Source organism: Nanorana parkeri, unplaced genomic scaffold, assembly GCF_000935625.1.
Source record: "Nanorana parkeri isolate BGI_ZX_2015 unplaced genomic scaffold, ASM93562v1 scaffold118, whole genome shotgun sequence".
Taxonomy (NCBI): domain Eukaryota; kingdom Metazoa; phylum Chordata; class Amphibia; order Anura; family Dicroglossidae; genus Nanorana; species Nanorana parkeri.
The window spans coordinates 550,283-577,792 of record NW_017306386.1 but is presented as its reverse complement, the minus strand read 5'-3'; the positions used below and the strand labels follow the sequence as shown (position 1 = coordinate 577,792).

Genomic DNA, 27,510 nt, shown 5'->3' with positions numbered 1-27,510 from the left:
GCTACAAATCCGGGTAGGGTTGGCTTGAGTGGCCAGTCCGGGAGAGAAACCTGAGGAAGTTCCAACTTGCCCAAAAATGATGGAAGGTCGCTCAGAGAGCGAAATACAGCTGATTTGCCCTCGTGTAGCACAATGAGTTGAAAAGGGAAACCCCACCGGTACTTGATGTTGTGTTGGCGAAGCATGTCCAACAAAGGACGCAGAGCCCTGCGTAAAGCGAGTGTGTGTCCAGAGAGGTCTGGTAAGAGTAGGATTTTGGCGTTGTTAAACAAGATGGCGTCTTGTGTGCGGGCCGCTCTCATGAGGTCATCCTTTATCTTGAAAAAATGGATCCTGCAGATGACATCCCTGGGGCTGGATCTATCCGGACGCTTAGCCCCTAATGCTCTATGGATCCTGTCCAGCTCGATAGGGGAGTCTTTAGGTCTGTTTAGGAGCTGGTTAAAGAGCGCAATTGCAGCAGATTCCAAGTCTTTGGATTCGATAGACTCAGGCAAGCCTCTAATGCGGACGTTATTGCGCCTGTTTCTATTCTCCTGATCGTCATGTTGATAAATCAATTGGTGCAGCAGCACTGTGTGTTCTTGCAGAGTGGTGTCATGCAGCTGTATTCTGGATTGCATGTCAGAAGCGGTTTGCTCAATGTCATCTAGCCTGGAGCTTAAGTCCCTCTTTAAGGTTGACATCTCTTTTTTATAAGTAGATTCCATGCGTGCAAAGCAGGACTCAATATCCCTCATAGTGGGTAAGGCCTTAATATAGGTCTCCATATCCCACCCCTCCTGGGAGCTTAGGGAGGTCTGTGACAGGCACCTGGATCGATGCTGGGGACCTTCAGGGCTGTGGGGCAGGCAATCCCCTTGAGGCTGGCTCACCTGCTCCCTGTCAGGAGAATCGGCGTGTGCCGAGGAGAGCTCCGGCGGCGCCATCTTGGTCGCATGTGAGGAGGCAGCCTTGGAGGCCGCGGGTGCCGCTGTGCTGAAAAAACGGGCCAACTCCCTCGGCGTGGGGCCCGTTTTATGCTGCTTCTTCCCCTTCTTCCTCCGGTCACTCATGGTCGGCGAAGGGGAGAGCGGATGGTTGCTGTCTGCCTGTGTTCAGTGCCCTGTGAGCGGGAGACGAGCTAAAGCACGTCTTACCGCTCCATGCGCCTGGCCACGCCCCCAACTCTGTTGGATTAGATGCTTAGAGAATAGCATTTGAAATTTCAATTTTTATGATATTCTAGCCCTGATGAAGGAAGCCTTCTGAACACTCGAAATGAGATGGACTTTCTAATTGAATGCAACAAGCAAACTATTTTTGGACTGGCACTTTCATCCTATACTTCGTCTCTATGGCTTTGTATGGGGCAGAGGCACTGATTGGCTATCGGGGTAGCCAGTCCATGCCTCAGCCTCATACAAAGTCTCCCCAAAGTAGAAGTTAGGACATTAGCTGGTGGGATCCAGACAAAGCTGCAATGTTCTGACCAGTCTTTTGAAAACCTGTGCACAGTTTTGGAGCAATGGACCTAAAGTAAATAGCTGACCTTGGATCCTCTTTAAAGTGTAAGACATGGAACAAGAATACATGCCTAGTTTAGTAGACAAGTCCCTAGTACCTGCATTAAAAAACTGTCTTCTAAAATTAGACTGCATGAGCCCAGTGTTCTGTATCTTATTTCAAATGGTGTCGCTTAGAAAAATGGACAGGAGGAAGAAGATTTGGTTTGTAAAACAATCAGTAGGAATGGCACAGGGAGGTACTATGCTGACAGTCAGCAAGAAGCATTGAGCATGAAAGCCTCCAGGGCATACTCCTTAGCAGTAATGACGCCAAAAGTGGCAGAATTGTTGGCATCTTGCCAACGTAATTAATTTTACGGTAAGAATACCCTTCCTATACTGATGTAAACTGTCCTGAATACTGCAACTGATCTCTCTCGGAGTTCTGTGCAGTCTTTGGAATAAAAAGTCAAATTGTGAGGTATATTCACTGGTCTTTAAATAATGCTATGATTTGTGTTTATATATAGATTCCTGAGCATAATAATATTGATTTTCTCTCTCTCTCTCTCTCCCCCTCTCTCTCCTATGTCTGCATTTTGTTTCCAGAGACTGTTTAGACAAGAAGCCTTAATAACAACTATCTGCTGTAGTTGGTTTGGAAATTGTATTGTATACCCTAGAGACTGTGTTGGAATTTTCCCACACTGACACAATGGATTGTGATTCTGGCCCAAATAAAGACACTCCAGCAGAGCTTGCTGAGAGAGTTGCTGCTATTGAAGTGGATGAAGAAACAGACGCATCGGTTGTGCTGACTTCAGAAGACATGTATAGGTTGAAAAATAATGGAATGAGCTCTGAAACCAGCGAGGACGTATTTTTATCGTCCCAGGACCAGAGGGACTTGAGCTGTTTCCAAAGAGCTGCATCTCGACCTACACTTTCGAACAGAAAGTTCTCCCTGCAGGAACGACCTACAGGTGGCTGCATTCCCTCTCAAAATCAGGCGTACGGCCCTTATGCAACAGGTCCTGCCTCACACACATCACCAAGAATTGTCCGAAGGCCAACAATTGAGTCGAATCGGGTTTCCATTTCTGACTCTGATGTAAGTGGTCATTTTTGTTTCACAATAGAATGCTACAGGAGAAGTATTCACGAACTGTTATTTTAGCATGATTGTTTAGTAATGCACAAGGAAAATGTATTGAATTGCATTTTTCAGTGGTAACATTTGTCTAACTATTTGAATTTCTACAGGAGAAGTATTTATTTGCAGCAGTTTTACATAATCATGCATAAGCAACACTGTATTTAGAATTGCATTTATCAGTATGCAACAGCTTTGTTATTCACTTCTCAGGCTCCATGCACACATTTGCACTTTGTATTTTCCAAAATAAAGCCCATGCCAATGGATTTATTTACCCTGCATTGTGTGCCCAATAGTATACCGTATATTCCTTCTGAATATAGCATAAACGTTACAATCACTCAATGTTTGCTGTTGCATTGAGAATACTGACCTTTCATGTCTGTAACAAAGTTACAGCTTTCAGTATAAGTATTTGAAACCCCAACTGGTTTTCCAATACTTATACTTTTTTTTTTTTTTTTTTTTTTTTTATAATTTTTTATTTAATTATTATTATTTTTTTTCAATAACAAAGAACATAGATTAAGCATTATGGAAGGTTTACAAGTTAATCATATCATATAAACATTTAAAATTACATCTTGAAAAAAATCAAATCAGATATTATAAAGTATGATCCCAAAGGTATATGTCTTTAGACAATATGGTTATTGAGACTATATGAGAACATACATGTATACATACGTACATACAAACAGACATTCACACACATACATTTATTTTATTTATTTATTTCTCTTACCTTTTTCACCCCCCTCTCTCCCCTCTCTCCTTCCCTTCCCCATATATTCCAAGTAAGAGAATCAGGAAAGAATTTATCAAAGAGAAGAAACATGAGAATTAGAAATAGAATAGTAGATAGAGGTACATCAAGGAGGGAATGCCAGCCGTAGGGGGCCGATCAGCAACCATCTCCCTTTTTGACATAGAATCCTCAGGTGATAGGTTCTCTTAATGCAATAGCAGACCTTGAGTGATTGTAACTTGTATACTACATTCAATAGGAAGATACGGTTTACTATTTGGCTAAAGTGTGAGAGCTGTCTGACTTTTTCTATATTTTGCAGTGAGCCTTTTGGAGGACTGCGTGTTTCAGACTCAGCTGCTGCACTTACTATTGTGAGCTGGCAGGTTCCCAATGTGCGCTGTAAGATTTCATTACTAGATGGGAAAACTTGACCTACAGTTTTTCTTGTTCACGATTTGTGAACCAGCCATAGTTTAGGCCAGTGGTTCTCAACCTGTGTAACCTCAGGACCCACATTTGTCCCTGGTCATTAAGTTGCGACCCAAGTCGCACTGCAATGGAATGCATGACATTAGGGTGCAGGCGATCGGACTGTGGGTGGGAGGTTCGTTTGGGGTGTCATTCAAATTAATGGCAACACAATGCACCTCCCACATTAGAACAAGCAGTAGGTGCAATTTGTGTTAATCGGATGGGGCTGTGTGATTAACGCACTTTACTAGTGTGAACGGACCCTTAAAAACAGTGACAGACACACAACCACAGACACAATCTTGCGCGCACACACACACACAAAAATCCACCTCTCCCTACCATATGAGAACCGGATTGGATCCTCAGCCTGGGGTCCAGTGTGGGCTGCTGTGCTGTGACGGAGCTCCATCCATATGAGCATTGCTTGTACAGCTCCCTTGCTTGCCCTGTAGAGGTGCCAGGAGCCAGAATGAGACGTCAGTGCAGTCCAGGCACCTCTTCAGGGCACATGTGGGAGCTGTAAGCAATGCGTGTAAGCAATCAAGCTGACACGCAGGGCCATACTTTGAATAGCTGCACGGCACAAGAACTGACGGAGGCTGAGAAGTCTCTCACGTAGGAGGAAGAAGGCATGCGGCGACCCACTGAACACAGGGTTGCGACCCACTTTTGGGTCACGACCCTCCAGTTGAGAACTAAGAGTTTAGGCAAACCTTCAATAGATATTACTATAACAGGGGCATGCAATGGCCAGTCAATATAGGCAAAGTAAATTTAAATTGACATTAGTTAGTCCAGCTAACAGGGATTAATATGTAATACTATAGAATTTATATCTAATGGTATTTTCATAACACATGGTTGCTTTTTATAATACAGTATTTGAAGTTGACATTGTTGGCTTGAAGTTATCTATGCAATATAAGTTATGACTACAATGTACACCGGGGCAGTAAACCGGGTAAATATATTTATCTGCATATGTTGGTGTATATACCAGTGGTAGTGGATAAAAATTAACATTTGTTTTGATGAGCAAAATTTTCTTCAAGCTGAGGTCTGACTCGTGATGGAGACAAAATGGTCACCCAGTCTGCGTCTGCACCATGGCCCACCATTTAGGCTGCATTCACACCAGCAACTGCACTACAATGCACAGCTGCTGGTGTGGTTTTCCAGACACAGTGCTGATGTATCGATCCCAACTTTTTTTTGTTAGAACTTTATTAAAATGTCACAGGTGACATTTCATTAAGTTCTATAGGCATGTAAATGTGATGCAGTTGTACTACATCATGGCTGGCTTCCACAGCATCCATCAGAGTGCCCCTTACATCCTTTCTTCCCATCAGAGTGCCCCTTACATAATTTCTTCCCATCAGAGTGGCCCCTTACATAATTTCTTCCCATCAGAGATGCCCCTTACACCAGTTCTCCCCATCAGAGTGGCCCCTTACACCAGTTCTCCCCATCAGAGTGCCCCCTTACATCAGTTCTCCCTATCAGAGTGCCCCCTTACATTAGGGGACAAGCAATGTAATGGTTCAATAATCAAAAGAAACCCATCGCACATCTGACCGGATAAAGTGGGTACCAAGCAACCACGTATGCCTCCGCAAATCAGTATAAATATGAAGAAGTAATTCGCACTCCAGCTCAAGTTCAGTCAATATTTTATTGATCTCTATGGTGTTACAACATGGCAACGTTTCTGGACCCATTGGATAGGCGCACTTCCGCGTTCCAGAGTGGAACGCACCCGGCCTTCGAACCCGGAAGTGACGGGCGTGTGTTCCACCGTGGAACGCAGCGGCGGATCCGAGATGCGGCTGGCTCCCGATCATCAAGGTATACGGCGGTGGCCGTTACAGGACCCCCTCCTCAAAGGAACACCTCTGGGGTTCCCAGCAGGAGCCGGCCGATCAGGGTACCTACGGTGGAAAACACGAATCAGTCGAGGTGCGTGTACATCAGCTGAGTCCTCCCAGGAGTCATCCTGGGCCCCATAACCTCCATCTTATCAGGTATTGAAGAGAAGCACCTCTCTTCCTGGAGTCGAGGATCCGCTCGACCTCGAACTCAACCTCACCCTGTACGTCAACCGGAGGAGCCGCAGGAGGTCTTCTATCAGAGAATGGATTTGGCCTGAAGGGTTTAAGGAGCGAAACGTGAAACGAGGGGTGTATCTTCCAGTCCGGGGGTAGTGTCAGACGAACCGCGTTTGAATTGATCACCTTCTCGATTGGGAAGGGACCAAGGAACTGTCGGCCTAGCTTCCGTGAGGGAACTTTAAGTCGTAGATTCCTGGCGGAGAGCCACACCATGTCACCAACGTGGTACGTAGGAGGGGCTGTTCTGCGGGAATCGTAATAACGCTTTTGTTTTTCCTGTGCTGCTTCGAGGTTGGACCGAAGAATCCCCGAGGTCTTCTGTGAAGTGGAGAGGTAATCCTCCAATGAGGGAACATTGGTTGGCAGAAAAGACGTGGGCAGTGTTTTCGGGTGGAAGCCATAATTCGCGTAGAAGGGCGATACTTGAGTAGATGAACTGGTAGCATTGTTATATGCGAATTCAGCGAGAGGCAGAATCTGGGACCAGTCATTTTGGAGATGTGTGCAATAGCATCTGAGGTACTGCTCGAGGGATTGGTTAACACGTTCCGTTTGCCCGATGGTTTGGGGGTGATAGGCAGTGGACATGCAATGGTCGATCTGTAATCTTCTTTTTGAGGAGGGGACAGGTAGCGACAATATGGTCTGGAGATGAGCAGTACAAACAAAGGTTGCGGGCTCTTCTCCTCTCCTTTTCGACTTGAGATAACGGCCCCCGAATGGCCCCTATTTCCATGGCCTCGTCTTTCTGGGGCGATCTGGATCTCCTAGTAGTAGGAGGGTTGTAGGAGTAAGCACGCTCCGACCTTCGTTCTCGGAGACGGCGGTCTATGGAGACGGAGTGCATAATGAGGTCATCTGGGGTGGTGGGTAGTTCCATGCGTGCTATCTCATCTTTTAAGTCGGAGAGCCCGAGACGAAACTGGTTTCGGAGAGCGATGTTATTCCATTGGGTCTCTCTGCTCCACCGTTTGAACTCTGAGATGTAGTCCTCCATTTGTACTGTTTGGGGAGGAGCCGCCGAACGGATAGGCGCACTTCCGCGTTCCAGAGTGGAACGCACCCGGCCTTCGAACCCGTAAGCGACGAGCGTGCGTTCCACTGTGGAACACAGCGGCGGATCCGAGATGCGGCTGGCTCCCGATCATCAAGGTATACGGCGGTGGCCGTTACACCCATTTGGTCCCTTCATCAGGCAAACAAAGATTGAACACAAACCAATACGTGCAGCAATATATACAAAAAATGAATTAATAAACCAATTGAAAATCACAAAAGCCCCTCTGACATCATCATGACGTCACATTCCCACCAATATTAATATAATCACCAACATTATTGCATCTGCATATAAAGCACAAATAAGCATTTGTACCTTGTAATTAACAGATGGTCTGTTGGATGGATCTGCTGACATGGAACCATCTGTTAATTACAAGGTACAAATGCTTATTCATGTTTCATATGCAGATGCAATTATGTTGCTGATGATATTAAAATTGGCGGGAATGTGAAGCAATGTAAAGGGGCACGCTGATAGGGACCCCAATATAAAAATAACAGTTATCCCCATCAAAGTGCCCTCTTTTTTTTGTATTTAATGTAAGGGGGCACTCCAATGGCAGCAAATAATGTAAGGGGGCACTCTGATGGGGGCAGCTAATGTAGGGGGGCACTCTGAAGAGGACAACTAATAAGTAATTGCCCCGTCAGAGTGTCCCCTTACACTGGTTGTACCTAGAGTGCACCTTTTAAGATGCGGCTTTCACCTTAATCCTGGAGCCTGATGAGCAGGGAGTCCGTGCTGAGAGGGGTTGAGAGGCGAGGATGAGAGGAGCCAGGAGCTGGGGATGGGAGGGCCGGGAGGCAGGACAGACTTCAGGCTGCAAGGGAGGACGGAAGACGATACTCTTCCATCTAGTGCTGAACACTGAAAAATGGCCTGGCCAGGAAGGGGGTCTAAACACCTGGTCTTGAAGTGGTTAATGCTGGGTGGCAACACAGCTGGTTCTTAGGAATGCTGCGGTCTTAGCAGCCAATGACTGAAGAGGAATGGGGACCTGCATTGAATTATGACCATGCCCATTCGGCCTGCACATTCACTGTCAGCCAGCCGTAACCTAGTGGGCGGTCCGGATAGAACACTAAGGCAATGCATTTTAAATGCACAGGGACCAGCCTAACAGCCAGGTGGGACTGAGGTTTGGGTGAGTATACCATACATAAACATACAATAGACAAGTCACCTACCCCACACCCCTCACAGCCCTACCGAACATTACAAGGAAAGAGAAGCAAGAAGAAATTTTAACCCTTAAAACTCCAACCCAAGTAAAATCAATTAAAACTGCAAGAAGCATTATCTATATATATATATTTAGCTTATACTATATGAAAGGAAGCATGTAACAAATATAAAATAGGTGTTATCCCAAATTGACTCACCCAGTCCTTGTCCCCCTCCACTCCGGCGGTCTAAGGATCCTTAAGTATGTGTATTAGACGTGAGGATGCCGAGGGACATTCCCCTGCTGGAGCGGTGGGAAAGAGAGGCTGCAAGGACCAGTCTAATGGGATCAGGTGAGTATATCTCTGTTATTTTAAACCCTAGATGAAAAGAAGCACTTAACCCTTTTAGTGCAGGGGTAGCCCCGCTGCAAGGGTTTGCTTTAGTCTACCTGGAGTTCTTCTTTAAACAACCTTGTCACTAGGATAAAAAAAGTTAAAACAGAAGCAGCCTGTAAAAAGATGTCTACAGTTCACTCTCTGGTAGGGTTAAGGGTGCCACTGATATCCAACACTTTCATGCTGTCATCTGCCAGCTGCTACGTCACTCTCTACAGACACATGCTGCAAATTTAAAGTCCATCTACGGGCAATAATGCACCCCCGTGCCACTGCTCCCTTCCAATCCCTCTCACCCCTTCAGTGTTTTTTATTTTTACATGTCTTGCAAAACAATATTTTACATTTTTAAGTTTGGAATTTCCCTAAACTTGAAATGGTGGCACTTAGTTATATTTTGGAAGACATAGTTTGGGTTCCCTGATTTCAGCCCTATCAGGCCCACTGTGCTCTATACTCTGAACTGTCCGTCTATAATCATACGACACTGCGAATGAAAGTTCAGTCATTTTCTGTCTATAACCAAGACTGTTTTCTTAGTTATATAAGGCAAATTTAGAGAAAACATATTGGCTGGGCAGTCTTTCAAACTGATTTCTGCCTATCTAACCAAACACTAATATCTTATGCATCTGCATCACTTAAAAAATAATGTAATTATCCTACCTGAGTTAAAACAAGATATTTATAGGAAAGTGTTACTTTTGCAGATAAAAGTACATGGGGGGTTGGGTAAGTGGTGGACTGGCAGTTAAAACTAAAGCTGACCACAGACCTTGTAATCTGCCTTTTAGATGAAGTGTAGATCCATACAATTTATATCCAATCCATACAATTTATATCCAATCAGTTAGGCTGATTGGATCCTTTTGTGCTACTTGGATTTTGGTAAATTTAAATTAAAAATGTAATTTAGATTGTACAATCTGACAGATGCAGGGGAGTGATTTTGGACTGTTTTAGGATGTTCATAAGATCACACAAGTATGGGGGATCTTATTTTGGAATATGGCGAGTACATTCTATGGGACGTTTAATGTGCCTGTTGCGTACGAAACTGAATTCTTGCTCATATTCAGATATGGACACTGCAATGCAAAGGAATTGAGTTTCTCACCATATAGAATAGGTATTCTTTGCATAAATAAGGGATTTACCTAGAATTCTAAATGTTTAGCCTGTGATGAATAATATCTCTCAAATGTAAATGCAAGCTTACAATGCTGATTATGTGGTCTTTGTGTGTTCATTATACATTGCTATGTATGTCTAGAGCCAGAGGCCTCACAACATAATACAAGTACATTGCATTGCATGATAGTCATATTCTCAGCTGTACAAACATGAACTCTTTCTAGGTTATGATCATAATGATTATAATATGGCTTGCACTCCATGTCCTGTGTGTGCTGGCCGTGTTAATCTCTCAGCCACGTTGTATAACACATCGGTTTTTTTCTAGCTTGCTAAGCTGTTAGGAAGAACAGATAAAGGTATCACCTTATGAAATGAATACGTTGCTTGGACTTGCAGATGAAGCGAAAAAGATGACTACATTCAATAAAACCAATTCCAGTTTTCAAGTCCATTTTCTTAAGAGTCTTCACACAAAATTTTGTCTCGGGTGCCCTGGGATAGTGGCAGAAGGTACAATAAAGATGTGTTTACAACCCGAATTCCAAAAAAGTTGGGATGCTGTGTAAATCTACATAAAAACCCATATTTTTTCACAATAGAAAACATATCAAATGTTTAAACTGAGAAAATGTACCATTTTAAGAAAAAAAATAAGGTCATTTTGAAAACTGATGGCAGCAACAGGTCTCAGAATATTTGGTATGTTTGTAAACAAGTTGTTTGTTTTCTAATTAAAGTCCACCCACACAGCCACTCCATTCATTCACAGATTCTTTGACGGGATCTGTGAATGGAGAAACTATCGGCACCGCGGCAGAGAGACTTTTAGTTCTCAACGGAATACAAGTACGGTTACATCACTACAATGCACAGTTCATTCATTCTTCCTTCCATCCATGTTACTGAATGCCCATACCGGAGTATGGACATTGATGGGAGGAGGGGTCTACAAGATCCAGAGCATTGTACCCATTGATCATGGTTGCAATGCTTTACTGGCTCCTATGAATGAATGAATGAATGAATGAATGAATGAATGAATAAATGTACATGTTTTCTGTTTATAAAGAAGTGTGCATTCATTATTTTTTTTTCTAAAAGGAAGAACTTCCCTTTTCATCCTACCTCCTCTAAAAATCTCTATCACAGACTTCCAATGCACCAAGACAGTGCAAGTCCCATTACCCATTACCCAAGTCCCCAGTACACAAAAGAGTGAGAGGGGTACCTATTTACCCTATTTAATATACAGTTATATTTGGTGGTTTCAGTGGCTTTACTTATTTGAGCTGATAAGAAGCCCGGCATACTTTACAAACTGAAGATTATGCATGTAATTGGATTGCGGTGTATGAGACGCTAGTGAGGGGAGACACCACAGCAAATGAAGTTTAGCTATGTTATACAAGCAATCATTGCTGTGCTGGAACAAGGCTGATACCAACATGCACTACTCAATCAGATACAATGTAAATGTGGCTGGTATTTGGATTTTATCTATTGGGTTTCATAACACTTTAAACCCTAATGAGAAACAAAACAAATATAGTTTTCCTTTTAACCTATGCGGAGTGATATGCATAATGTATTATTGTAGAGTTCTTATTCAGAAAATGTTAGTCATCCGGCTGACAAAAACTTAAATACTTTGAGTCACTGACCCAGTGCTTGCTGCATGCTTGTTTCAGATAACTCATTTTTAAGAAGACTGACAAACGGCATTTTCATTTTTTTTTTTTTTTTCAGGGCTTGTTCACACCAAGTGCGTAGCAGTTACAGAAAGCATCAAAAATGCTTTAGATGTATTCCAATGGTATTTTGGGCTTTAGTTCACACCACAGCGTTTAAGTTCCAGAGCATGTGGAAAAACTGCAGCATGCCCTATTTTTGATGCTCTGGAATGCACCAAAACGCATGCAAACACATTAAAAATGCATGCAAACACCCTGGAATGCACAAAGCATTTTAGGCTTAAAAAATTAATTTTTTTCTTAAAACTGGCCCAGAATGCGTCAAAAACGTGGCAAAACACACTGCATGTGCAGAAACTCATGCAGATGTGGTCCGGATTTGGTGTGAACAAGCCCTAAGGCTGGGTTCACACCTGGGCGTAGAATAGGCGCGTTTTTTTGCTAGTTTTTTTGCTAGTTTTTTAGCATGTTTTTCCGTTCAGTGAAACGCGAGTTTCACTGGCAGTATGATTGGTTGTTTTTTTGGGTTTTTTTCCGACGTGGCCGCTCGCAAGGGACGGAACCCGGAAGTCGGGGATCGCTGACAAGGTAAGTCCTATGCTGTATTCCCGAGTGTGGCTCGGGGTTAACGCTTTGTTAACCCCGAGCCACACTCGGGAATACCAATGGAAACGCGCAAAAAAATGCCCCAAAGAAGCTCCTGTACTTGTTTGGGCGTAGGGCGTTTTTTCAGCGCGTTTTCCACGGGCTGAAATATGCCCAGGTGGGAATCGTGCCCATAGGGAAGTATGGGATTTCACTCTTTGAGCGTTTTTCAGAGCTGATCGAAGCGCTGAAAAACGCCCAGGTGTGAACCCAGCCTTAAGGGTTTCCTTTAATAAGAGAAACCAGAAAACACACACAAGAACTTTCATTGTTTGAAAAATACAAGAGAATACATGATCTGCAAAAAGGACATTGGATTGTCAAAAATTCAAAGCAAAAGACTAATTGTTAAAAAGTAAGGCCAACTCAAAAAAGATGAGATCTGAGCATGCAGACCTCATAAAAGATGCAATGTCTATATCATTTGTACAGCCCCACATCTCACCCCAAAAAATAACAAAGTCTGTCAATTAAAATAGGATCATAAATAATGTGATGTAAACGTTTGCATTTTTCTTTTGGAGAGCTTTATTCTCCTTTTGACGCTACATTGCGACCCACGAAGGGAAAAATCTGTTTAATCCTGACAGAAATCCAGTGAGCTGACTGGTTCCTGTGCACTCTGCAATGTCATCTCTAGCATCATCAGGGTCAACTCTGTGAACTGCAGAACACCTCCTGCCTATTCTATGGAGATGATGAGAGAGGGAAGCTATTTTTTAGTCTTATCGCAACGTTGCTCCTTCAAAGATACAGTACAGAGAATAAGTGTTGTCACCCTACGACAGGATGCGTGTTACTAACAGGATTACAAAGTAAAAATAAAACAAAAAAGCCTGAAAAAAAAAAAAGAAAACTAATGGAACCAAACCATCTAAGGACTGGATAACTGTAAAATTTTACATTTTGTTTATGGATTTACATACTTTAAAGCAACCCTGCCATTCAGAAAAAAAATCACAAACAGCTATGCCTGCAGTGGAGGGTCTATAAACAGCCTTGTAACAGCAAGAAACACTCCTGCTTTAGTAAGGGCGAGTGTTGTGATGGGTCATGATGCTCAAGGACAGTAGTGATGTGGAAGTCAGTGCGAGGAGCAGAGAGCGCTGTGGGGGCCAAAGAGGATTGACACTCCAGGAAGTGTCAGTTTCTCAGCAAACGTGAGTGGAGGGTTAATAAACGTCAAGTAGTTTATTATTTATATGCAGGTACAGGTGAGTTGATTACATTTCTAAACGAACAAAATACATTTATCAACAAAATACATAGTAGAATGTTGATTCAGGTTTAAAAAAAAAAAAAAGCTTGAAGCCGTTCCATTCTGCTGCTTGCGCATTCCATAGGATATGTACAGGAATTGCACAAAATTATACCATTGTGTTTTAGCAGCCATTTCGTGTTTGTTTATGTTTTCAGCTATGTGAGCTCAAATAACTGATCAGTAATTACATAGTGGATGTGTAACAGAAAATGTTAAGCCACAATCAGTCGATGACAATTTACCAGAAGTCACAAATCACCAATGTTGGAGAAATTGTATACATTCAGTGAGGTTTCAAATGTATTGGTTACCCAGACTTGAAGGCTGGGACATTGATCTGATAAACAGGCTTATTTTAATATATAGATTGCAGACATGACTGCTGGAATACATTACAGGCCTGAACAGGGCCACTAATTAGTTCTATGGACAGGCAGGTATTGGTTAAAGTTTTAGATTTCATGCTTGAACTAAATCTTATCCATATATGCTCATGTTGTAAGTCTTATTCCTAGCTGTAATTTGTAAGTATATATGTACTTCAGCAATAAATAAATAAATGATCATAGTTGCTTACTGCTTTCCTCTGCTACACGTCTTCTTCTATTCACAATTAAATTTGTGTTGGCCAACCCATCGAAAACAATGTGTTGTTAGCTGTTTTAGCAGCTGTTAAATCGGAACTCCAGGGAAATGTTTTATGCACCCACTCACTGCAAGGTTTAAGTGCTTATTTTTGTCTATGGAGAAAAAAAAAAAAGTTATACTCGCCTGATCCTTGGAGCCAGTCGGCTGTGACCGCGCTCGCTCCAGTCTGTCTCCGCCTGTGCTGCAGAGATGGTATGTGCCTCAGCATCCACACATCCTATACACTGTAAATAGAGCGTGATGACTTACGGGTCTTAGACAGCTGCAGCGGAGGAGGAAATAGGATCCAGGGACTTGTCTAAGAGCAAGCTGGCTCAAAGGATCAGGTGAGTTTACCTTTATTTTCCTTCCTAAACCAAAATGAGCATTTAATCCTTGCAGTACGTGGGGTAGAACCACTGCAAGGGTTAATAAAATAATTCCCTGGAGTTCTTCTTTAAAGTGTATGTCTGTAAAAAAAAATAAAGAAAACCATATCTGCAATACATGCACATTTACCCATGGTTTGTCTGTTTAAAAACACTGCAAGTACAGAAAAATACCTGTTGCTGTGCCAGAAATCTTGTGTTCTCCCAACTTCCTGTCTAACCACTTGCTGTCCAAAACAATTTCTTAATATTTGCACACACAACAAATCTGAATTTTTGGCTAGAAAACGGCTTAAAACCCCCAACAGTGATATATTTTCTGAAAGCAGAGGCCCTGTAGAAAAACAAAATGCTGGTTGCAATGTTTTATTTTGCACGGTATTTTTCGCAAATGTTTATCAATCCAGTATTGTAAGGATAAAATACACAAAAATTAAATTTAGTGCACAGAAATAGAATATAATACCCAATTTTTTGGTAAAATATAAAAGATGAGGTCACGCCGGGTAAACAGATACCAATAACCAAAATTCCCCATAGGCTTCCCCAAAAAGCTTTCACTGCTCATCAGTTTAGTGCTAACAGTGATTGATGGCCCTAGAATTATTGGTCTTACGCCGACGTTCACGGCAATATGTATTTGGCGCAATTTTTGTTTTTGAATGCACATCCGACGTGTGTTTGCGTTGTATGTGCATGCACGTGGGGGACTTTTTTGGGGGGGGTTATTTTCATTTTTATTTTTTTTACACTCGACTTTATTGCGATTACATAGGGGGCTAATAATCCTCCTATGTAATAGCAGATAGGGTGTGACAGGTCCTCCTTATGGAGACATCAGGGGTCTTTAAGACCACTAATCTCACCTAGGGACCTCCAAAGAAGCTGATAAAGCAGAGATCTGCTTCATCAGCTTCTTCTTCTGGCTCTAAGAGCCTGAGAATGTACACAGTGACACTGGATGTGATGTAATACACATCACTTCCAGGTTCAGTGATGTGTGCTGATCTCCCCCGATCTGTCAGGGGAGGCCCGCCGGGCCCGCACGAGGGACAGCGGAGCCTGGGGAAGTCGGCGGCGGCCCCGGCTGTGGCGGAGGGGGGGGAACACAGCACCGCAGCGTGCAAGCAATCTGGCACCTGTACAGATGCTGGATCACTTGTACAGAAACAGCAACTGCCTGCTGCTTAAAATGATACCAAGAACATGGCTGCAGTAGCAGAACATGGCTGCAGTAGTCACCGCTCCAAGATCACTCCTGTGATGGACTACATTCTCATGTTTAGTTTACTAATTTGTATTAGTTTACTAATTTGTATTGCGATTGTAGTCCATCACATGAGTGAGCATGGAGTAGTGGCTACTTTACAACACACACAGGGACTATGGGGAACAAAAGTAGCCACCCTCCAGAAGGAAGGATAGTGTCAGCCCCAATTCAGAGATGATTTTAGGATCTACAGCTGAGTGATGCACAATAAATTTATATTTTTATTAATATGGTGCTTGAATGCATTTTTAAGGTTTAACCACATTTTAGATGGTATTACCATTGATCTAGGTGCTTGTATTGTGTAATAAGTAATTGGTGTTTAGATAGGTAGATACCACTGGACTTTAATAACTCTTCACAGACACCATATATGAATAGTTGACTTTATTAAGGGTTTCAGAGAAGTGTCTTAAGCAGTAGATGTTGGTGTCCATCATGATGATATGCAGTCTAAGCTGCCCATACTGATCGGAAGCCGATTAATCGATTATTGAAAAAGTTGACAACTTTTTCAATAATCGATTATAATCGATTATGTCGATTAGTTGTTGCAGCCCTACAGTACTTATTACACTTCCTGATGATCAAAAATAAGGTTACTGACATTTTCACCCAATAGAAAAAAGGTTCATGATTCTTCCACTTTACATAAAAAAAAACTAATAACTGTAAACTACTATAATTCCGTATTTTTCTTTCAATGATCTGAATATAAAATAACTCTGTGAAAAAAATAATTTTACAAAGTGTTAGTAAATTGATACTTTTTAGTTTTTATAATTCTTTATCATACAACAATAGAAAACTGGAATATAACATTTTTAACCTGATTTTATACTGAGTTTTGAATATAACAAATATAACCGAAAGGTGATGATGATGATGATGATGATGATCTACAAAAAACAGTATACCTAAATTAGTGTAAGTTGGTTAAAATTTAGGAATAACTATGGCTCATTCTGTGAAAATGATTTTTATGGTGTCTCCACCTTTCTCATTTTCATGACCTACATTCAATTTCTTTCCCTGTGTCCAGCCATTTATCTCATTTGCATGCCATGACTGAGTAGACCTGTCTCAGGGAAAATGTTGTGCCTTGTATAAATTGTGCTGTCAATCTGCGTGATAAAGTGAGGGGGTTTGCACAGAAACACAGCAGCAAAGTCATCAGGGCCTGCATTGCCTGTTATTCATACCCTCATCACAAAGAAAATAATAAAAATTTGGACTGACATTTTAATGTTCTATTTGAAAAAGTACCAGTTCTTTGCTGATACAGTTTTGTTTCCATGTTTTTCTTAATTGGTGACTTTTTTTGTTTTTGTTTTTTAAGGATTGTGTGCAGCTAAACCAGTACAAACTGCAGAGTGAAATTGGCAAAGTGAGTATTCCATAAATGTTTTATATACTTAAATAGCTGTCCTCCATTGTTTGCAGTGATAAATTGGATAACGATACATTTTACATGCTAGATACAGTCACACGTGGGGCATTTCATACTACTGGTTTTATAAAATGTTAAACCACCCCTAAACCGCATTGAGTGTTCTGTGCCATTATGGTAAATAGTACGTTTCAGGTATGTCAGTTTAAGAGCTGTGCAGTTTTAAAAAAAAACAATCTTAACCTCAGTCTTTCCTTGCATTTTTATAAACTAATTCAATTTATTGGGGGACATTCATCATTTTTGTTGCACACCAAGAAAATGCTAAACAGAAGCAGTGGGAGATTGCGTGACAGATTTACTACAAGGTTGCAGCATGGGTCAAATTCCTCCCCCCATCTCCCCTAAAGTAGCACTATGACAGAATAAACCCTGACCACTTCTTAATTATGCAACTGTTTAGAGTGAAAATCCAGTCTTTAGTAGTAAATCTAAGAACTATGCAAACTGTTGCACATGGCTGCCTTGAAATACAGACGCTCAGAACTGTAAACCTGTCTCGGAGACTTTTCTAAAGGAGGGGCATTTTGATTTGTGACCAATAGTGTTGCTAACTTGCTTGATAAATGCCCCCCCTTCCCCAATTTGTTTTGCTGTATTGGATGATTAGATTTGTAGTCTATCTAAGATGCAGTACACATTTTGTATGGTTACTCCTATCCAAATCGAACTGTCCCTTCGTTTGCTGGTATTTTGGCTTGTAAACTCCTTTAGGAAGATCTTTAGCACATTTGCTTCTGAAATTAAATATCTACTACTAACAATATGGCTGTAGGCCGTTCTCCCTTTATGCATTTGTTGGCTTCATTTTTATTCTCATTTTTATGCACATATAAATATTATATACATGACACAGGATTTCTAGAACACTCTGAGTGTAGCTAAAAATACAGCAATTATGGTCAGTTTTGCTTCCACAATTCTTGTTTTTTATATGCAGCCTCTCGGTATGAAGATTATAGTGGCCAGAACCAGGAGATTTATTGACCTGTATTTATTTAATTCAGAGTATTTTAGAGAATAGGGCTATCAGGCAGGAAGTGAAGGGAAATCTCCACAATGGGACACAGATGACAAATAAAAACCTGATTTATTTTTTACAGTTTATTCACAAACCTGTGATGTTGAATTTTTATTTTTTAAGGTTTTAAAATATAGCATTGGGCTTTAAAAATGTTATTTATCATGGCAGGGTTGGCAATCCCAGATCAGGCTGGATGTAACATAGATTTTCTGCTTCATTTCTGAATGCATTTTTTTACTCGTATAAAAATCATCCCTGCCAGGCTTTTGATGCCTGACAGAGTGTCTTCCGGCTAGGGAATAAGTGGGGATGCAAATTAGGAACGGTTTTAACCTAGTACTGTATATGTATTTCAGCAGGGGTTAAGCCTAAACTTCTGACCACAAATTGTTTTCTTTTGCTTTTGTTTTGTATAGAGTGGGGAAGTATTAGAGCAGTGGCCAACGTGATACAGGTGGCCTCAGGTGCGCCCCTGACATCAGCAATATTGATATTTAACACATTTAATGCTACAAATAGCTGTTAGAGGCTGCAGAAATGTTCAAAAGGTGATGGTCAAAGACTGCAAACATGCTATAGGAAGTTGTTGCAGGCTGGGGACATGCTTCAGGAGCCTGGGGACATGTTACATAAGACTGCTAGAGATCGCTGCTATTAAAACCCCATTGGAAATCAAGGTGTGTGCTCCCCACAGCTCTCTTAATATATGCATGTGCCACATTTGATCTTTCTCTTAGCAAAGCTCATTATAAAAGAGCAGAGGAAAAAAACAAAACTTAAAAAAAAAAAGTATGGAAGCACAGAATAAAGTAAGAATAGTAAGAATTACAGTAGAGTAAACTATTAAAGTGGTTCTAAACTTATGACATATTCCCACGTGTAAACTAGAGGGCACAGCACTGGGAAATTAACGGAAGAAAAATTATAAAAGAAAAAGATTGAACAAATACTTTAGTTTTATCCTCCTTTATTTAGTCATGTAATTGCTTTTCTTGGTATCAGCACAGCATGGCCCAGGTTGGGTGCGGGGCTAAGCTGCAGCGCATCACATGCCCTGTGATGTCACTTCAGCTAATACATGCCCTCCCTTCCAGGCCCTTAAGAGGGGAATTTGCTGCCAGACGTTATTTGATCCACCTATGGGGCAGATCAGATGCTTGAATGACAGCAAGAATTAAAGTAAACTTACTTTTCTAGACCAATTCTTTGTTCTGCTTCAGGAAAAAAAGACTAATACCTTTTGGGTATGGAGAGAGAATAGCATGTCACTGGAATACATAAAAAAGTAAATATTTTTTTAAAAGACAACACCCAAAAATCAATATACATATCACTTCTGTATTCTAAGTAATAACACAATTATCACTGAATCAATCAGTTCATAGGTAAACTATGAAGATTACTCTGGTCTGTAGCTATGTGTATTCTTATTTACATCCCATACTTTTGTGTATTCTCCCAAATCTGTGCGGCAATCCGCATTAAAAAAAACTCTGCACTTTTCATCTGTGCAGACTGGTCACTGCTGTATATCACAGAAATCACTGCGCTGGGAATGCGTGCCTAACTACCTGATTGGACCAGCCGCAACAATGTGTATAGGTGAACAAATGTAAAGCAAATATGTTGCGCTCGGTCTATGTGAACCAACTGCACACTAAAGTGTTAATAAACAAATCTGTGTAAAAATTACAACAATCCGTGTGAAAAAATTGATTCAAGTGGATTATTTACATATGACTAGAAGGTTCAACACACAAACATAATAAGAATAATAAAAATCAACACTGGAACCTTCAGAATTAGTGCCAGTGATCAACCTCATTGGTTCAGCATGTATATTTTAAACACGTGAACCTCTGGCCAGCGGTGTAGTAAAACAACACAGAAAACTAAAATTTAAATCGTGATATTAATTCAAGCTGTGAACAAACTTTGAAAAGGAAGGAGGGGCTCTGTGGTGGCCCTCCAATACTCAAAAAAAAACAAAAAAAACAAAAAACGTGCAAATAAATCAAAACTCTAAAATAATAACAGCAAAGAAACTGACATTTCAAGGGGCATGTATCATTACATGCATAACCAACGAACAGCACTTTAAGAAAGGGCAACTTCCTTCTCTCAGTGACACTTGATCAATCTGTCCGGCAGTCCTCCAAACATTCAATGACAATTCCCCAAGAGGGGCTCCTTGTTAAAGAGGTCTTTTAAAGTTCTGGTTTTCCAACCCCTTCTAACCGAAGTGGTGACCGAAGGAGAAGGAGAGACCCACGCCGGTACTTGACAAGGAGACATTAGAAGGGGTTGGAAAACCAGAACTTTAAAAGACCTCTTTTGTTTTTTTTGAGTATTGGAGGGCCACCACAGAGCCCCTCCTTCCTTTTCAAAGTTTGTTCACAGCTTGAATTAATATCACGGTTTAAATTTTAGTTTTCTGGGTTGTTTTACTACACCGCTAGCCAGAGGTTAACGTGTTTAAAATATACATGCCGAACCAATGAGGTTGATCACTGGCACTAATTCTGAAGGTTCCAGTGTTGATTTTTATTATTCTTATTATGTTTGTGTGTTGAACCTTCTAGTCATATGTAAATAATCCACTTGAATCAATTTTTTCACACGGATTGTTGTAATTTTTACACAGATTTGTTTATTAACACTTTAGTGTGCAGTTGGTTCACATAGACCGAGCACAACATATTTGCTTTACATTTGGTCACTGCTGCTCTCTCTCCCTGTGAGTAGTCTTGTATCAGTCACCCTGTTGGTTTTTGCCAGAAGCCTGTAGTGGGTGGCTGTAGGGACTCGGACTGTAGACCTGATTGGTCCCTACCCTTCACCCAGGTCTACTCTCAGCACAGGCTGTGTGCAAAACAGAAATTAGGTCAGCATATATATATATCTGGGTTTTCAAAGACATGTTTTTGTGCACACATTGTGTGGCTACTGAATAGAAGTGTATTTGATTCAGGGATGTCCCGAAACCTATTAAACATTTTATAGGGCCAGTATCGGCTCTATGTATTGGGGCATTTTCACATGCACAAGTACTCATGACAATGCCTTGAATCGACCCTGATGCTTGTACTAGTATCTGTATTCCCTTATTTAAATGAATTTTTTTTAGCCCAGAGTTTAGATTTAAACTGCCCCGTGCCCAGACTTCGGACCTAAAACAATAGGGTCATCGTGACAGCCAAGCAACGAGATAGATCATACATCTGAAGAGCAAAATGTTCAGAAATAAAATATACAACAATCTGTCATTAATGGCTGTTAGAGTTAAAAATGGTTATAGCACAGGTTGCTCAGTGTGATTGTATCTGATCCATGTGTTTAGCCAGTGCTGACCTATTAAAATGAAGACATCTATTCAGCTAGAATGCCTGGAAAATAGACTGCTGTGAACTCAGTGAATGCAGTACACAACTGAATTTTGACACATGGCTTAGGTGCTTGATGTCTCTTTTGAACAAAGAGCAATGAAAGTACTGCATATTAATATGGCGCCTAGCAACCTACATTCAGTATTTACTGTACCAGTAAGTTTGGAAACTAGGATTGATGCAGTCTGTTTGGAAACTTAAAAAAAAATACATTATTCTGGAAACAAAAGAATATTCTGTTCTTTGCATTATCTCACAAGAGCATAGGTGTTTTTTACAAACACCCTCAGAGGGAATAAAAATATTTTTTTTTTGTATATATATTACTTTCTATCTCTATTGACAAGACTTCCTTGTTGCCAAGAGGCCTTAACAAATGGACATCATTCATTGTGCTGCTACGATCTAACATAAAAGTTGTGACCTGTTTTGTGTGACTTTCTTTCGACATTCTGGAAACATTTTGACATTTTCTCTGTGCATGCTTCGTTTAGTGTATTCTGCCAGCCAGGTTAGCTGGGCAAAAGGAGAACTATGAGATGAGTGATTTTCACTCATCCTCATAGTTCTAGCCGACCTGTGACAATGAAACTGTCACAGGTCGACTCAGTAGATCGGGAAGTGAGCGAACACATACCGGCGTCCGCTCACTTCTCGATCCTGTCACGGCAGAGAGCAGTGACAGGGGAGGGACTGGATTCCCCCCTCCCCGCTCCGATCCTCCAGCGCTGGCTGGCGGAACTGACGTGGGAGGGGGCGGGTGCAGCTAGCTCTGCCTCTAGATAGACAGAGCCAGCTGTCACTCACGCAGCTGGGCGGATCCAGACATAATTGTCGGGATCCGTTTCAGCTGCGGCGTCTCAGTATACCGCGAGCTGCAGCTCACGGTATTCTGAGCTTAGGGTGACGGGAGGACGCTAGTTTGTGTCCTCCCTTTACCCTTAGGAGAACTATGGGGAAAAGCCCTGACCCCATAGTTCTCCTTTAAGCAAACTATTCCAAAATGGCTGCTGATCTTATGTTAATTTTGAAACACTTTGGACTACAGGATAAAATATGTCCTTTATTTAAAAGGCCTATTAGGCTTCCTTTTCCCTGTTCAAGCCTATCATCCCCCTGATTTTATGGGGCTATTTCCCTCAAGGTCTGGCTTATTTTTCTTCTAGGGCAGTTTATCATAGACCTTGTTGTCTTTGATGAATCTTCAAAACCTAGGGAAACACAAACCTAATAGTACAGAGTAAGGCCCCTTTCACACGGGATGCCCAATGTTAGTCTATGGTTACCCCTAACTGCGGCCAGGTCCAGGAAAACAAACAGATCAGAGATCCGTTTCATCTGAACTGATCATGCTGTATGGGGGGTAATCTGATGTAAATATAACATGTTCATTTGCATTTGATTCCCCATAGACCGACATGGGGTCCTGTCATTTTCAGGTTGTTTCTCTGATCAGGACGTGCACGATTCCCCTTCTGATGAGCCCGTGTGAAAGGGGCCACTATAGCAGAAAATATTGCATCCTGGTTAACTGCATGTGGTTGATATCTGTAATTTTTATTTAGTATTTGATTTCCTTTTTTATTGTACATGTCTTTTTTTTATTTTTTTGCATTAAGATGCATACCTAGCTATGCATTAAAAATGAAATTTACTGGGGTTGGGATAAACCAAAATGGTGAGCTTTTATTTATGTGGTTTAAGACTTTTTTCCAAATGAAAAATAGCTGTTGCAGTAACTGCTAAAAATGTGTTAGCTGGACTTAGGCTTTACTTTGTTTGTCACTTAGTTCAAGTCCATTTAAAACTACAAGTCCATCTAAAATGAGTCTGTTCACAGGGTGAAAAGGCTGCAGTGTGTGTACATAGTACGTCACTGACAACTGGCCCGTTTAATAAAATCACCGGGACTCTGTTTACATTTGTAGAGTCGGCAATAGAAGCGTTTCTGGCAGCTCAGCTCCAGTCAGATCACTTCTACAGGCCGGTAAAGCGCACCCCTCCCCCCGCCGTGTCCATTCACCGATCTCCCTGTTCTATTGTACCGGGAGGAAAGCGGAGTCCATCACTTTCGGTCCCTGTGCTGTCATTGCTCGGCTCCTGTAGTTGGTAGGAACCAGCATTATATATAAAGGAGACCCAGTTGAAGTCCTATCAACTATATAATGTCTACGTCGTATGGAGCCCGGTTGTAGGCATCCACATTTAGAAACTGCAGGTCCATGCTCACCATTGTGTGTTCTGAGTTCAAAAAATGTATTCCAAACTTAGAAAGTTTAGAGTAGTATAAGAACCCCTTTTCAAAATAACTCCCTTCATAGAAATTAATACGTTCAAAATTATGAGAAACGTCGCTTATGTCAATTTGCAAGGAGAACAGGTAACTGATGCAGACACTGAAAAACCTCATCTTCCTTGGTTGCCATTAGAGACATAATTTGTATTGTTTTAAATTAAATGTGCTGCATGTCTTCTTCTTTTGGAATTACTTCAGTCACAAAGACATATATTTATTTTATGTACTATATGATAACGCATGTATCAAAATATATAACAAATTCACAACATGTTCTCAATTCTAACATTATAAAAAGGTAAGATGAAAATTTCCTTTATCTAAGCGAGCAAGTCATGGCTTCATCTTTGTTTTCCTGTATTCTGCAAATTTCCAAATGTCATAAAATATCAATAAAACAAGTGTATAGTAAGAACAGAAGCTTGTAAACATAATCTGGAACATATCAGCTCAAAATGTCAGTCATAAGGCAGCTGGGGCCTATGTGCACTAAGAACACCCAATGGTTGGTGAAACTTGTTGTGGATACGAACATATAATTGATTCAGCATTGGAAATAGAAGTAGGTCTCCAGAGGCATAATTAATTTTATGTTAATTAATCCATGTGTAATTGTCTAGCAATGTGAAATCTGTAAAATGTAGAATCTGATATGCAAAAGTATTTCTAATGTGTTATTTCTTCTTTATAGGGCTCATATGGTGTTGTAAAGCTTGCCTACAATCAAAGCGATGACAAATATTATGTAAGTGATATCCAGAAGCACCTCCAGCTATTTTTTTCTCATGGCAGATACTGTGCTGGTACTAGAGGTATAGCTCAGTCCACAGTCTTTATACCCACAAAATATCCCTAAATTATTGTGCTATGAGTCAGTCTCACAAACACTCATGCATTCAATCTAAAGGTTTATTTTAATAAAATAAAAACGGAATATAGACAGGGAGGTAACATTTTGTCTGAGCCAGCTTAAAGAAGGTAATTGAAGTAGTTATAAACTACAGAGCATTGAGTAACTGATGAGAAAATAAACACAAGTCAGGACTACATAACACAACATAGCATGTAAAGCTCAGGTCTATGCAATGTTCTAAACATTATATAGAGTGTAGCAGTCAGGACTCTGCAATGTACATCATACTGCACGCAGTCAGTAGTCAGGAGTATGTACTTATATTTATGGTCAATGGAAGGAAAAAGTACCATGACACCAGTGAAAGAAGGACACCTTCAACAATATTGGTCAGTGCGGGGGACAAATGCCCTTGCTTTGGTGGTATTAATAAATAATACCTGGTATTGGTGGGAGGGTGAATACATGTAACCATGTTCTGGTGCAGAGAAGAATGCTGTGAAGTCGGTGGTCAGTAGGATGAACAAAATGTTATTTTTTACAAGCTATAAAACCTGCAAATCCCTCCTGTTATATTGGTGGTCAGAATGAATTCGACATTGACCACTAGTGTAAGGGGGGTTTCCAGTGGCCACCATTGTAATGGGGATTTACCCCGACCACCATTATGAGGGGGATTCTACACGGTTCACCAAAGTAACAGTAGCATTCACACTGATCACCAATATAATGGGACCAGTACCCTGACCACCAATATAAGGAGGGTATTTACACTGATAGTGGAAGATTTACACTGACCACCAATGCAACAGGGTTATTTACATTGTCAACTAATGTAAGAAGAACATTGACACTGACCACTTGTGTAATGAAGAGAGTCTACACTGATCACCAATGTAACAAAGTCATTTACAACGACTGACATTCTAATGGGAAGATTTACACTGAGCACCAACATAACAGGTGTATTTACACTAAAAACAAATGTAAGAGAGGCATACACTGACCAACAATGTAACGGGTATTCAGAGTGACCACCAAACTCCCTCTTTCTGCTTACCTCTGTGCCCCAACCACTCCTTTTCTAGCCTGAATCCCAAATCCCCCTTCTCTGATCACTTTTACAGCCCAAACCCTCCTCTCTGCTCAACTCTGCGCCTTCCTATGCTCACCTTTGCACCCCAAACCCCCCTTCTCTAATTGCATCTGCATCCCGTCCTCTCTGCTCACTCCCCCCCCCACTCACCTCTGTTGCAGAGTTGCCACTGCCTGTACCTAATAACACAGTAGCTGTGACTAGTAACAGAGCCAGGAGGAGGTCTGCCACTATTTGCTTCCTCTGCTCACAGATGATGTGATCTAATACAAAGCCCATCAGAAGAAGCGAGTTGTGGAAGCCCTGAGTGGCCAGTATTATGTGAAGGTCCACCCTGACAGAAAACTGAATAGGGCACCAAATTTTTTAAGGGGGGTGCTGTAGCACACCTAAGCACTCCTTGGCGCTGCCACTGATGATTTCTGATCTGTGACATACTGAAATGTAAAATGCTAATCTTGAATCAAAATGAGCATACAGTATCTTCAGAATGACATCCCTTACTCTCTGAAACTTAAAATTGCAGCAGAAGTCCTAAAATGATTACATTTTCTAGAGAAAATGTCTGTTCCCTCATTCCAATGAAGCCAGTCACATGACCAAGTCCTATAGTAAGTTTGGTAATAGGATTTCTGATAAAAAGAAATATAATAGTTTTTGTTGGTTGATGTCCCCATCAGATGAGATCATGTAAACAGATGGTTAGGTATTTGGACAAATGACTAGCTGCAGTTAGATTCCAGAGAAGTGGTTTTCTTTTGCCAAAGGAAATCTTTAAGTATTTCTGTTACCTCATATAGGACAAAGTAACATATTTGTTTAGTGCCCTCATTAGTAGCACATGCTTACCTTTCCATCAGCTGCCAGGAGCTAAGAAAATATCCAGTACTTTCAGGTATGAAGGAATATGAAATTCACTCCCTCTTCTCCCAAATGACAGTACTGATACTGGACGATTAGCCCAGTGCTGTCACATTGGGCACAGAAACAGAGAAGATTGGGAGGTGTGCACATGTAGCTCTAAGTTGCTTTTATTGCTCTTTCCATCATCCAGGAGTTGAAAAAAAAGCCAGCTGATTCCAGAGATCCACAGATCAAGGAAAAATGTACACATAGACCTGGTTGCCTCAGAGCAATAGCTCCTTAACTCCTAACTCAAAGGTTTAATCAGGGATATATTTGTCTGAAAGGCAGCTACTTTAGCCATAGTGCTCTTGGAAACCTTTGTCATATGTGAAGTATTTATTTCTAAGGCAAAGATTGTATACTTACAGTTCCCAAAAATTATAAAATGTCAGTTTAAAAACATATAATATTTTAAAAACAATAAATAAAGCAATTATAATTAGTGTTTCATTTTAAGTAGGATATATAGTAAAAACACTGTATATACACACATTATTAACAAGGCAAATGGTATGACTACCCACCTCCTAAGAGTTTATAAATGGTTTTATTCCATAATTTCTGAGGAATAAAATGCAAATGTATGTCTGTTTAGCATTCAAAATTGGTTCGATATAAATGATGATCATATCCAAGGCCACTATTGTTATGTTTTAGCATCACCTCAATCATTTTGCTGACCTGTGAGCTGTGAATGTGAAGAATGTTGTCAGTTGAAGCTAATAGTTGTCCTGAAATGTGGAAAATGTTGTTTGCATTCCTTCCTGCCCAAAGTATTTTTCTTGTTGTATAGCGTAAAAACATTGTAGCAAAAATGGCGGGTGAGAAACAACACACATTGGACAGATTCCATAGCCATTAGACAGCCTGTCTTG

The 27,510-nt window shown here is 41.0% G+C and overlaps 1 protein-coding gene across 1 annotated transcript in view; it reads left to right on the top strand.

The window, feature by feature from the left end:
• The window catches only part of CAMKK1 (calcium/calmodulin dependent protein kinase kinase 1), a 180,413-nt gene that overhangs the window by 62,893 nt on the left and 90,010 nt on the right, over positions 1 to 27,510 (top strand). The window contains exons 3-5 of the mRNA XM_018553389.1: positions 2,097 to 2,598; positions 16,964 to 17,011; positions 24,472 to 24,525. Of these exons, the coding sequence (XP_018408891.1) occupies positions 2,203 to 2,598; positions 16,964 to 17,011; positions 24,472 to 24,525 (498 nt within the window). The 5' untranslated portion in view covers positions 2,097 to 2,202. The remainder of the gene's footprint in view (positions 1 to 2,096; positions 2,599 to 16,963; positions 17,012 to 24,471; positions 24,526 to 27,510) is intronic.